The sequence below is a fragment of the Artibeus jamaicensis genome, unplaced genomic scaffold, assembly GCF_021234435.1.
Source record: "Artibeus jamaicensis isolate MK-2021 breed Jamaican fruit bat unplaced genomic scaffold, CSHL_Jam_final contig_923, whole genome shotgun sequence".
Classification (NCBI taxonomy): Eukaryota; Metazoa; Chordata; class Mammalia; order Chiroptera; family Phyllostomidae; genus Artibeus; species Artibeus jamaicensis.
The window spans coordinates 14,706,198-14,719,747 of record NW_026522014.1 but is presented as its reverse complement, the minus strand read 5'-3'; the positions used below and the strand labels follow the sequence as shown (position 1 = coordinate 14,719,747).

Sequence of the window (13,550 nt, the reverse complement as noted above, 5' to 3'; positions counted from 1 at the left end):
CAGTTTTGCTCACAAATTCACTGCAAGTGCTTTACCAGCCCGCATGCTATTGTTAGGTTGTGATCGCTGTTTCCTTGTGGTCGCCCCAGCCGGAGCGTGCGTAAGGATGTGGTGTGGTAACAGGCAGTCGCTCTCCGATTCAGCCACAACAAGGCTGCCAGAGAGAAATTACCACAAGGTTCTCAGAAACTGTTTTAAACACTGGAACAAAGTGGGACAGGCTGGAAAATAACTATAACATGGAAACATACAAGTTGTTGAAAAATCCCTCGCTGGCTAACCTTGTCCTCGCTGCCTGCATCTGTGCAAACTTCTGAGGTGTCCAACCATGACATTCAACCCTGCCCTGAGCCTCTTCTGCAAGCGTGGAAAATGAGGCTGGGCACATGTGTGCCTGTGTGCCCTTAAGCATTAAAAGAGGTGCTTGGCTCTGGCCAGATGGCTCAGTTGGTTGGAGCATCGTCCATACGCCAAAAGGTTGCTGCTCTAATCCCCAGTCAGGGCGCAGACCTAGGTTGTGGGGTCCGTCCCTGGTTGGCCCACATATGGGAGACAGCTGATCGCTGTTTTTACCTTTCTCTTCTTCTCTTTCTGTCTCTCTCTTCCTTCCTCTCTCTCTAAAATCAATAAACATATACTGAGGTGAGGATTTAATAAAAGGTGCTCAGGCATAAAAGACTTTGCTAATTTATAATGTTAAAACTGCTACAAATGTCCCATGAAAGTAATGATGGTGAAAACCCCGATGCTGGGATGGCGTCCTTGACCCCTGATGGCAATTTCCTTTTGACAACGACAGGTACCAACGTTCGCCCTTGAATGCCCAGATCAGTGAAAAGGACCCCGATTTCCACAGTGGTGGTTATGACATTTCGACTTGGTTGTGGGGGGCTTACTTTGTTCATGTGGATCTGTTGCTGGTATTGCTTCTGCTTCTCCAAGAATTGCTGGTGTTGCTGTTGAATGACCAGCTGAGCCAATGTGCTCTGAGGCAAAGGTGCAGACTGGGTTCGATTCAGGGGCCTGTGACGGGGTAATTTGTGGGTACCTCTAATGCCAGGTGAGATCCTCTCTTTTGTTGCCAAAGGAGACTGAGGATGTAAGGGAACCCCACCTGAAAAAAGGAAAAATATGTGTCCATGTACACACACACACACACAATTTTGTTTAAGAAAAGACAAGAAGCCACAGAAAACAGATGCAGGGGATACAGTTTATGAAGAGGAGTGACTCCTCCAGACAGATGTCAGAAGGAGGCTAGGTTGGATGGGGTAAGGCAGAAGTCCTAAAGCACTAGACAGGCACGCATCTGACCAGTGAAGGACTCACCATTTGTCCACCCTAGCATGTGAAGGTTAAATAAGGTGAGATTTTTTTTCATAGATCTAGGGAAAAAACTGAAGACAATAGCCTTTCCCACAGTACCCAGTAATCAGGGAGACATTGGGGAAGGGTAAATCTCTACCAGTGCCTTGAGTTAAAAAGATATCACATTGGATTGCTGACAAAAGCGCCCAAATGAGCTAGAAATGGTGCCCTTATTAATTACCAGCCACAAGGAGCTTTTGCTGTCGCATTTGTTCTTTCAGTAATAAATGCTGCAGGAGAGCCTGGTGGCTGCTGTTGGGCTTTCCGTCTAAGGCGACGTGCGGGTGGCTGGAAGACGGCGGGAGGGCCCCCCCGAACTGCCCGGGCAGTGGGACGCCTTGCCTGAGCGGCTGGGTCTCGCACTTCTGTTTCTCTTTGAGTGAATTTGAAGCCTGTGTTGAAAAATAATAAAGAGGTGAATCCCCTTTCATCTATGTGAGTCATTAGGTCTGTATATCCTTAGATGAGTTTTTTATCCCATATCCACTCCACTCTCCCCTTAAAAAAGGCCCATCTTAGCCTATGCCCGAGTCAGGCAATGGGTAACGGCAAGACTTTCAATCTAACTGAGTTCACGAAGAAGACATAAAAGTAGAGGTGAAGCATTGGAGACAATTTAGTATTGGGTGTCACTGTACTAAAAAAGATCTTTTAACATTAACAATGATGCTAATTTCAGGCTTAACAACTAGAAAATGTATTTCTTATTTTATCATACCGAGTAAGTAAAAGGTATATTGGAAAAGTAAAATGTATTCAAATTGCCAAAAACAAAAGACACATCAGAGCAATCAACAAGCTGGAGACGAAATGGCCTGTCATTCTGGGGTCTCCGGCACAAGGAATAACTCGTCCCTTCTCTCTGCATCCTCTACTCAGTTCAGAGAGCTGTGTTTCCAATATTTAGTTTTTACAATAAAATTCTTCAGATAGCTCATTGAGAGGCTGCACAAAACATGCAGGAATTTCATTTAAACATGTATTTTATATTAATTCGTACCAGATCCCCAAATCTCTAAATATTGAAAATGACACTTCAGATACTTTTGTTTAATAAAGTAAACTACAAGTGGAATTATATCAAATAAAAATGCTATTAAGAACTTGAAATGTATGATAACAGTAATAAAGCAATAATAATTACACCATCAATTGTAATAATGAATTATCCTATTCAAAGGGTTTAATGAATGGTGGTCATTTTAGTATTACAAAAGCAGAAGTCTAATACCTCAAAATTATGTGGCATGTTTCTTTTCAAAACTCATGTTTCATCTTTCAAAATTGCTGTGCACGAGGGAAGCAAAGCAATTTTCAGTGATGGAGAAATTAAAGGACAAAGAGGTAAATGGTTTGTCTTAGTCACACAGCAAGTCAGTGCAATATTTCATCTAGAAGTGATGCCTTCTCTTGGCCTCTATTCCTTAAAATTTCCCACTACTCAGTGGGGAAATGGAATATTGGAGGTCCCTTTGCCAAAGCAATGCTAAGCTTGAAAAATTAATTGTGATGGCCTCATCCACACCAAAATGGAAGCAACGAAAAATGAAACTTCAATCCAAACCACATTGGTTTATTCATCCAATGGCACCAAATTGTATTACCATCAAAACATTAAATGGTCTGGCTTTAGTGCTTGGTTCTTTGAGAGAAAAATTCTCCCTGACCACATTAAAAGTGGTGTATGTTTGTGTTAGCTGGTAGGGGGGACTGAGGGCTTGCAAAAGGGAGTGAGTATAAAATGCCTATTCATGTGTCATTAGAAGTTTTCCTGTCAGTATCTGCTTATCATCGGAAGAGATAGGGAAAAACAGGAATAGAAGGGAAATAGTTTCTAATAAGTGAAGATTTGAAAATGTCGTCCATGAAATGTTTAGGTTTAGTTTCACCCTTAACTCCTTTTTAATTTCTGCTAGAATCCACTGTTTACAAAGGCTTCATGTGGAATTTCAAGGACGGGGTGGAATCTGGTATTTGTAAACCTTTCTTCTTCAATCCCCAGCTATAGAACGGCTTCCAAATTTTGCTTTCTCCTCACTGGTAGAAGATTATTGTATCGCATAAAACAACATTCCACTCTATTAAAAACACCAAATATATGATACCTCTTGGACTTGTTTTATAATATATATTGAACCCAAATATCAAAATATATCATTGAAGAATGTCACTTTAGGTGTGCTCACATATAAATTAGTATACCCTATACAGATAGTACATTCTGAAATAACTTAGTCAAAAGATGGTTCACTTTTTATAATTTCCTGATCTGGGAATATTGTAAAAAAAAAATCTGAGTTTGACAAGTCACTCCCAGTGAAAAGTTCACTTCTAAACACAGGCAAAATGCATGCCCAGGGGACCACATATTTCTCTTCACATCTAACGTATCACATGACCTTTACATAAGTGCAATTAATTTAATTTTCACACACTTCATAGCCAAATTATTCTAGGTGAAGCTTACAGATCTTTTACAATGACAAAAATATTTTTAGGGAATATGTATTAAATAATTATTGCTGTCTTCTGCTAGTCGGACAATTACCTCCAGAAGATCCTATTTCAGTTGTCAGGACTTTTAAAGTAATTTCTTCACTCGAGCCTCCTGGGAAGAGTTTAAGATTGCTCTTAAAGAGGTTTTCCAGATATGTGCTCTCCAGTATGATTGAGTCAGTAACTTAAAATCTCAAAACAAATCCATTCACAAAATGAATTCTGTAAACACGTGCTGTCAGGCATTAGATAGAAGCTGCGCCTCTCAGCACTTGCCTGGGTGGAGTCCCAGGTCTGCTACCTACTAGCTCTGGGATCTTGGGCTTTGAAACAGCACTGGTCTCAGCTTCTTTTGTAAAACTGTGGCTCGTAATCCCTGTTTCATGGGATGGTCATGTGGAGCTAATAAAATATCTGGAGGGTACTTTCTTTTTTAAAAGCTCTGAAGCATTTACAAATGTTACTTATTATTTTTATATATTATTATAGGAACCAGCCTAAGTCTTTAATTTGAAATTAAACTGAACATCTTTGAACAACTCCGTAAAGAGCCAAGGAGACTCTCCCCAGTTTCCGTGAAGTCTGTACACATCAGAAATGAGCACTCCCCGGTGGAAACGTCACTCGGGCTGCTGCAGGCTGCTGCTGCTGAGGGGCGACTTACGCTGAGCGGGGTGGGCACTGCCGGCAGCCCCAGGGTGATGTTGGGTAGAGAGGGAGAGGTATACAGACTCAGCAAATTCATGGAGTCTTCGTGAATTAGAATGCGTTGCTGTGAAACCATGTGCTGTAAAAAAAGAGAAAAAGAAAAAAAAACAATGAAAGGGGAGTTTCAAGAGATTGCCATACACAAGTTTTACTGTGAAATATTCAGATTTCAGACAATAGTGTTTATATTTTCATATTCAGTCAAACTAATTTTAAATAGTTTATTTTATAATTTCTGTATCCAGGTGTTATATGTAAACATTAAATTGACATTTCCTTCCACAGATACAATTATAAAATCTGAAAAAAGGACTTCCACGTTCCTTTTGCCAAATTCTATTTTATAATTCTAGCTTTATGGACCCCAAATCAATGTGTTTGGCATCAGTTGGTAACGCACAACAACAAAGTTGAGTAATTCTTATGAATATATATACTTTGTATTATTGATGATTTTATAGTCATCACTCATATATATATATGTATAAATATATAGTAATGAATATATATATTTATTACTCAATGAATATATGGGTTAAATATGATTGTACTGATGGGAAAACTCAACAAGGAAATCTTAGGTTAAATGTCACAATATCAGACTTCCATAATAACTGACCATATGTTTTACTTTAAAATTTGTGAGTAGACAACTCTGGGTGGTGCTTTTGGATCGCTCACACCTAGAGACCAAAGTAAATGTTAAAGTGTTACGCGTGCCCGGTGCCACAACAGCTTTCATTTTCGCTGCACACCCAGAGTGGTTTGGCATCACGGTCCTTCTTACAACAAATACCTTTTTAAAAAATACAATACTCGGAGTGACGTTTTCCTACATGTGGCCTAATATGGTTGCTTGAATTACATTTTCTGTTTAATTCTTGCTTCCCTCCCAGAACTCCTATACAAAAAGAGTTACAAAGGTCTTATTAGACTAAGGAACTCTGGCCTGATATGGTCCCCAAGGGAACAACATCCCTGAAAAAGAATACTCCATGTAACAGTATGACACAGTGACTGCTTTCTTCCCAAACAAAAAGCATATGGGACTCCAATAATAGACCACCTCCAAGAGGGATACTGCACACACGGGCCTTGACTAAAGTAAATATAATAACTTGTCAAGCATGTTTGGGGGAGCTGTAGATTTTCCCCTGGACAAACCTGGGATATCAATTAACTGGGAGGAAAATCATGTGCTAATACAATGCAACCTCAGAATGTCACTGAAGAGTGATGCACCAGCAAAACACAGGATGTTATTCCAAAACATCCCCTCAATCATGCGTTTGTTTGGAGATGAGTCATATAGCCTTAAGATAATAAAGGGAGAAGGTTAAATGTGGATTTTTCTCATTACAACTTGAAATTCCAAGCTCGTTCAGATTTTGTTTTTTTCTAAAAAAAAAAGTCAGATATTTGTGCATGAAAGTCAAACCTTTAACATGATGTTGACTTTATATGTAAGTTTTTATAAAGTTGTCCATAACACTAGAGCGTGAAGATTGTTGAAAATAATTTCATCATTGCAATGCATGAGACTGCAATTTCATTTTACTGTTATCAGAAATGGTTCCATATTTGCTCTAATTAAAAAGATAAGCTACTACTTTGCTTACACTAATATTCTTTTAACCTAAATTTTAAATATAAAATATATACATGAAAAACAGAAAGAATGTATGAGGAATTGAAAATATTAACTAGCTCACTGACAACAAGTGGTCCTTTATAATAAAGGGATTCTTTCATTCATTTATGTATGTTCATAGAAGAGACATAAATGTGAAAAAATAACACTGTAAAATGATGTCTAGCATTCACTGCAGGGTGCATCTGCCGCTCACAGCACTGAGACTTGAGAAGCACTACGGGCATGATGACAAAAGATATCACAGACCTCACAGAAGAGGTGACTTTTGTTTCCTCTTTGTTCTGTGATATCCTTCTATGCCCTCGCAGGATGCAAACGTGCACTAAAGTGAGAGAGAGGTTTTTTTTTCTCAGATGGATGAAAGGCAGTGGCACACTGGCTACTCACACATACTGAGCCAAGGGAAAGAATTTGGAAATACTCTCACTGTGGGATTTCAGACCCCTGTAGTTTCATATCAGCATTGAGCGTCTCCATTTCCTATGGCAGTGTATGGGTTCTCAGCACCTGGCATGTATGTGCCAAGCCCTGTGCCGGGGATTTTGGGGGGCTAACCTATTTTCCACAGGCACTTTCCAGCTACCACCATGCTCCTGTGATGGATGAAGAACCTGAGTGATTTCCCTGGGTCTGGTTCCCAATGGGATCAGCAATAAAACTTTACAATTGATCAGGGCTACATGCTTTGCTGTCAGGTTCTGCTGCAGAAGCTTACACGCCACTCTGCACCATTACTGAAAGATAAGAAATCATTTTAAAAGTATGGGGAAGAGGGAAACTTTAGAGAAGAAAAGGAAGCAAAATCAGGCCCTATGGCTTATGGAAAAGAATACAAGTTTCCAGCTGACCTGGGCATAAGAAGAGAGCTAAAGACCTGGCGACCTCATAAACATGAGTATCTTTAAGTCACGGAGTCAACTTCTAAGAAAGCAAGGACGGCCCTGAGTCTCCCAAGTTCACTAAGTATAGTTGGCTCTTCCCAGTTCTTCCCAAAAGAACTGTGAACTGCAGGGACTAGGATGTTATGTAGTTTATTTTCTCTGATTGCAGATAAGAAAACAGGCAGCACTCGTGTAGACCTGCAGTGGCTAGAATGTGAGCAGTCTGTCAGCTCCCTGTCGATGTTCCCTAATAAGAAACCTCGACCTGCATTCCACACAGCTAGAAGAATGGAGACACACTTGAATGCCAGAAAATCTGGTGGTGAGGTACTATTTCACTCAAACAATGAAGGATCTTGACCAGTATCCTTACGAGCCTGGATGGTTACCCCACCTTAGCATTGTGGTGAGCTCACATTTATTTTCAGACAACACCAGGATTCTTCCAGGAAGCACTTTTGTAACTGAGCCAGCCCTTAAATCAGTGCTGTGCTAAGATGGCAATGTTTCACATCTTAGAATGTAAAGAAGATGGTTTAAATCTAAAAAAATTTTCAGAACCACAAACTATTGCTATAGTTAGATAAAATGAAAAAGTTAAATAGATAAATAGATAACACTTCACATTCACAAAACAATGAATGAATAACAAGTTAGATCAACCTTGTGGTATTACATGGTGGGCATCGAAAGATGTCCTATACCCCCACCTAAGTTCACGTGCTAGTCAGGTACACGGAGCAGCAGAGAACTAATTCTCAATAGTAATCATTACTATAGTTAGAGTAGGGTTAAAAACTTAAATGGCACAGAGCAGGGTGTCAATTTTAAACAGACTTTGAAGGGTAACTAGCATTTCATCAGAAGGAGCATGATCTTGAGAAGAGGGATACGACTGAGCCAGGTGTTGGGGCAGGCAAGGTCTCCTCACATTTTAATCGTGATCTTTAAAATGTCATTACTTTTCTCACCACAGTAATTGGAAGCCTATCTTATAGACAATATCTGCAATTCATGTCAATAAAATACACAACACTGAAAAATAGGGCTCTCAATAGAGCTATTTCTTTTGCCAGTGAAATTAACAAGCTATTGGTTTGAAACAAAAGGTTCAAAATCTCTTACAAAATGGACACTGGCAAAAAAAAAAGGGGGGAAAGAAAAAGAAAGCAAAATGTATGATGTCAGCATTTACAGGGATTTAGAAAGTTGAAAGCCATCACACACTGCTGGTGGGAGAGTGGACTGGTACGGCAACCCTGGTGAACAACCCAGCACTATAAACCAAAATAATGACACCACACACCATGACCGAGCCATTCTTCCCTGGGGTAACACATCTTCAAGGAGTCCTCTCACAAAAGCTGTAGGGTGATGTTGGTGGGGATACGCTAAAGCACATTTTGGTGGTGGGTGAGAATTGGAGGCCACAGGATCATCTGACTGGAAAATGGGTAGGAGTGCCCACCATGGGTTTTTACGGTGACTAAAACCAAACTATTAGGTACATGCATCCATAATGACATGCTGGACCTAAAAACACATGGTTGGTGATAAAAAATAAGAAGTAGAATAAGATTGATAACACCTTGCCATTGATATCCACTAAAATTCATGGACACAGAGCAAAAAAATACACATGATGTAAGAACCCATGCACACAAAAATATAGGAGAGAGTGACTGCTTTCAGGCACAAGGAAAATTGAAGTGGGTGCGGCAGGATAGCTAGATTGGGGTACCAGCCCACCTCCCTCCCCTTCTGTAGGGAAACAGGCTTGCAAGGAAAAATGTAGAGGCAAACAAGGATCAATTCTATCCAGCTGGGCCAGGTACCCTGACCCAAAGTGGCCAAGAGCCAATGATAATGCCATATGATTTCATTGGGTTTGTAGATAGAGCAGTACCCAGCATGCACCAATGCCATGACAGTTCCAGAAAGGACAGAAACTCCCCTTCCGTGCCCCTCCCCCCTCCTTTCATGTCCCTCACCATTAACCCTAAATACTAACTCTAGCACCTGGACCCCTTTGCAGGACTCACTCGAACTCACCTGTACCCTCTGAGTGTGTACTTTCACTTTAATTAGACCTCTGTGCTTTACTGAATCTTTCTGGCTTGCTACTGAATTCTTTCTTGCGCAGAGACAAGAACCTGGGCAGAAGCCTTCCTCTGGCTTCCCTGTGAGCCTCTGCCATCATGGCTCACAGGGAAAGCCATGGCTCACATGGCTCACGGGGATAAAAGAGAAAGGAAGGGAGAGGGAGGAAGGACACCTATCTCTCTCAAGAAGACAAGCCCACAGATGACCCTTGACAATACTAGCTATGTGAATAATCATCTTTTTAAGAAGCTCATAGAAAAAGTGGGTGTAGAACTTTCAATTTATTGCATGTTCAAAATTATTTACAGTATGTATGAGCACCAGATAAAAATGTGAGTATCTGCAGTTTGGGTGAGAGGCAGTCAGGACTAGTGAAAAGAAGTGTGGGCTGTTTGCCCTGGAGCTCTACCACTCCCTGGCTTTCAGCTCTGGGCAGCTGCTACCTCCCCCGGACGTCAGTCTTAGAATGACGAATCTCTGACCAGCTCTGTCAGACAATGCCTCTGTCTACTAGAATAGCATGCAGGAATATGTGCTCGTAAACCACAGTTTTGGCTTTACAAGGTCCCTTTCCACAAATCTAGACCATCTAAAAAGGGGTTGAAAGACAAATACCATATGATCTCACCTTTAACAGGAAGCTAAACAACAAAACAAGCAAGCAAGCAGAAGAAAAACAAAGACACTGAAATAGAGAACAAGGGGACAGTGACCAGAGGGGAGAGGGAAGGGAATTTAAGGGAGAAAAAGGGGAGGGATTTGGAGGAACAAATATGAAGGACACAGGGACGAGAACTAAGGGGGGTGGAAATGGGAGGGAGGTGGGGAGCATGGGGTGGGGGGGGCTGGGATGGGAGAAATAGACAAAAAACTGTACTTGAAAAATAACTAAATAAAATAAAAAAATAAAAAATAAAAACACATTTTATTGATTATGCTAAAAAAAATAAATAAAAAATAAAAAGAGAGCCAAACAAATTTCCTAATCTTTTAATGGGTGCCTATGGCTTTCACACTCTTTTCACGATAGCGTTTTTGTTTCTGCTCTCAGATGGCTGATAGAAAATTAAAATCTCCATGTGATGAAGAAATTTCTTTAGGCATTAAAAATCTCTAAGTATTTTTATCAGACACAAGACTGTATTACTAGCAAATGGTTTGGAGACAAAAATAATCGTCATTTAACAAGACTTCCCTTGCACTTAAAAGGCATTGCTGTTTTGTTAAAAGTTTTACTTTACAATATTGACTCATGTTATTTCTAGTAAATGATTCTTTTGTCATAGCAACCTCTTCTCCCTCGGGGAGGAAAGCGTTTTATTTGTTGCCATCCAAAACCATGGCCCTACACCCACTCAGAAGAGAGCATAACATTTACAACAAAAATGTCACAACAACTATTATGAAACAATAGGCAGATGAATCATGTGGAACCGGAGCAAAACAGCGACGTTTCAGCTGACTTGAGAGTACTTAACCTTATTATTAGAATCCTTTTTAAAAGTTGTTCCTCTCTGCTGGAAAAAATTATTTAAAAAATAGCACAGTGGAGCCAGCCACTAATGTTCAACTAGAAATAAACCAGCTGCTTGGCTACTGTTAAAATAGCTATCAAATAAATCTAGGAATCTGAAAGAATGGTGTTGATATTCATGGAAACACATTTGAACCCACAAGCCCACAGTATTAACAATAAAATAACCAGATAGGTAAAGACATCTCTGACTGCAGTTGGAAGGAGAAACTCCTTAGGTTTCAGCTCCGTGACCATGTTTGCAAATGAGTAAAGGAAGTAGCTCCAACAGTCTGAGTTTGGGACCGAGCATATGTGAGAAATAGAAGAAATGGAACAGAAGTGGTCAGAGCAGATGGGGACTCATTCTCACATGACATTTGCTGGCTGGAAGACAAACATGCTAATGAGCTTTCCCTAATAGGAGTCAGTACTGATAACTACAACAACAAAAAAATGAACTTGCTTCACACTTCTAATTTACCACCTGTCTTACAACCACTGATTCCTCCCAAGAAGGCCTGCTGGGGTAGGCATTACCACCTTCCACCAGATCTCAGGTTCAAGGCAAGTTTAAGGACTTAGCCAATGACAACAAAGTGGTTGGTTCTGGTGCCTCCCGGGAAGCCTTCTGAACAGAAGACCCATATATTTGAATTCACTGTGTTGTTTCCTTATTCTGGACTTATGAGTAAATTCTCCTCCTACTCTTGGCTTCACCTTTATCAGAACTATGCAGGCCATGTGAATTACAAGACAGAAAATTTTCTTTCTGCCTAAGCTTCAAGAGCAGCCTGATATACAGACTTACTGCTCTATTTCCTGAAGGCAGAACCCCATTCATGTCCATGGGCTCTGAAAGAATTAGGTGACCAGCTTTTCTGCTCATAGGTCACAGAATAAAGAATTCATTCCAATGAGCCCCATTCTACTATTTTAAAATGAAACCTCACCCATGGTGCTTAAGCAAAGATGGTAGAATAAGTCTCTTTCGTAAATGGCAAAGTGTGCAACTAACTCAGGTTTTGAAAGTGTAGTGTAGGATGTAAATTTTTCATACCTGCCAACTAGTTGTTCCTATGAAATTACATGTTATTACTCATCTGAGATGTCTTTTAAAATCATAGCAAATTCAAAATGATTGTTAAGCCAGAACCGACTGAAAGTATTTTTTCATCTTTTCTCTAGGTTAAGTAGCGGCATTGAGTGTTGCTGAGCTAGGATGTTATTTGCTGGGAGTTTTGGTCTGACTCGTGCTGTCTCCTCGGCCCTCCAGTGTGAATTACACTGCAGACCTCTCTGCAAACGCAAGGCAGCAGAAAACCACATGTTAGCCATCAGGGTTGGATTTTTTGTTCTGGGCCACGGAGAGGCTACCCATCAGTGCATAAAGGTCTGCCCACCTGGCCTTTGGGTTCATAGTTCAGGCACACAATTAATTCATTATGAGGTCACTGCTTGCTTTTGAACTAGTCTTTCCAGCTTTGGAGGCGAATGTCCTGTCACTGACCTGGAGAAATAAATACCTCTACCCTTTCAAACTTCATTAAATCACATTTCCTTCTGGTTTTTTGGTTTTGTTTTGTTTTGTATTATTTTGTTTTGTTTTGTTTTTAATGGTGGGAGTAAAAGGAAAGTTTGTGGTTACAGAATATGTTCAACCATGAGCTGAAAATCTTGGACATCCAAACAATTATTTGTGACAGCAAACCTTTGAGGAATATAAACCAGACTGAATAACATAAGCAAATTCCTTTCATTTATATTCTCTACTGTATAAATTTTGAAATTTAAAGATCAGATCTTTAAAGTTACAACCTGGGTCACTGATTTTAATTTAACAGGTCATGAAAAGCTTGAAGTGAAGAGAAAAATCTCACCTTTCTCATTTATTTCCAATTGCATGAGTATATAATATTGCTTGGTTCTTCCTTTATCTGTACTAAGTACTATACACACATGTGAGTGTGCTTATAATGAAGGAACGTATCTTCTTCTTTGGTAACCAGCCCTGTCGCTAACTCCCCTTCCTCGCCCAACCATGCTAAATTTTGTGTTCCTCACTCCCTTGACTTTTAAAAATACACTTTTACTACATATGGTTTCCAGATCAAATAGTGTACTGCTCTTTCTGAACCTATCAAGTACCATCATGCTGGAAAGTGGCCTTCTGCACCTCTCCACGCTAACAATGAATTTCCAAAACTCATGCATGCTGTCGAACGTAGTTTAGTGTGTTGTTTTCATTTTCCAATGGGACAAAATTCACCCAGAGCTAAACACTTTAGAGTCCCCCAGCATCCCTGCTATCACATTCTTTAAAATAAACTCAAGTGGGAAACTGAACTTTTTAAAAAATAATTGTTACCAAGTTGTTCTTTTCCTGTAAATTGACTGAAGGATTGCAGAACACTGACCAAAGCTGTAGATATTTTTGTGCTAATAAATACAATACCTATAACCAATAGTCCAAGAGTCCCACTTACATCTATGGCCACGAATATAGGCAAGGTGTTTATTCCAGCAGGTATAATGTTTTAGAAAAGGTAAAAAAAAAAGGAGAAAGAGGAACAATGATACGGTGATAAGAAATAGATGAAGGACCTGGAGACAATGTAAAGGCCAGAATTGCTATTCTTCACACTAAAAGATAGTTATGAGCAACAGAACATCTATCTACTCTGCTAATTTTCCTTGGAAATTTGAGGAAAATTTTTGAAATCTTGAATAAAGTATATTTCCCTAGAGAGAGTTTATATCTGCCTTCTCCAGAAACTCAGCGGAACTACAAACCTAGGGCACTTTAAACCAAATTAACGGTCTGAGG

The 13,550-nt window shown here is 39.9% G+C and overlaps 1 protein-coding gene across 6 annotated transcripts in view; it reads right to left on the bottom strand.

The window, feature by feature from the left end:
- Window positions 1–13,550, bottom strand: part of HDAC9 (histone deacetylase 9) — an 841,506-nt gene that overhangs the window by 334,267 nt on the left and 493,689 nt on the right. For all 6 annotated transcript variants that reach the window (XM_037163907.2, XM_053655072.1, XM_053655074.1 and 3 more), the window contains 3 exons: window positions 4,529–4,651; window positions 1,550–1,760; window positions 897–1,114 (listed from right to left, as the gene is read on the bottom strand). In XM_037163907.2, the coding sequence (XP_037019802.2) occupies window positions 897–1,114; window positions 1,550–1,760; window positions 4,529–4,651 (552 nt within the window). The remainder of the gene's footprint in view (window positions 1–896; window positions 1,115–1,549; window positions 1,761–4,528; window positions 4,652–13,550) is intronic.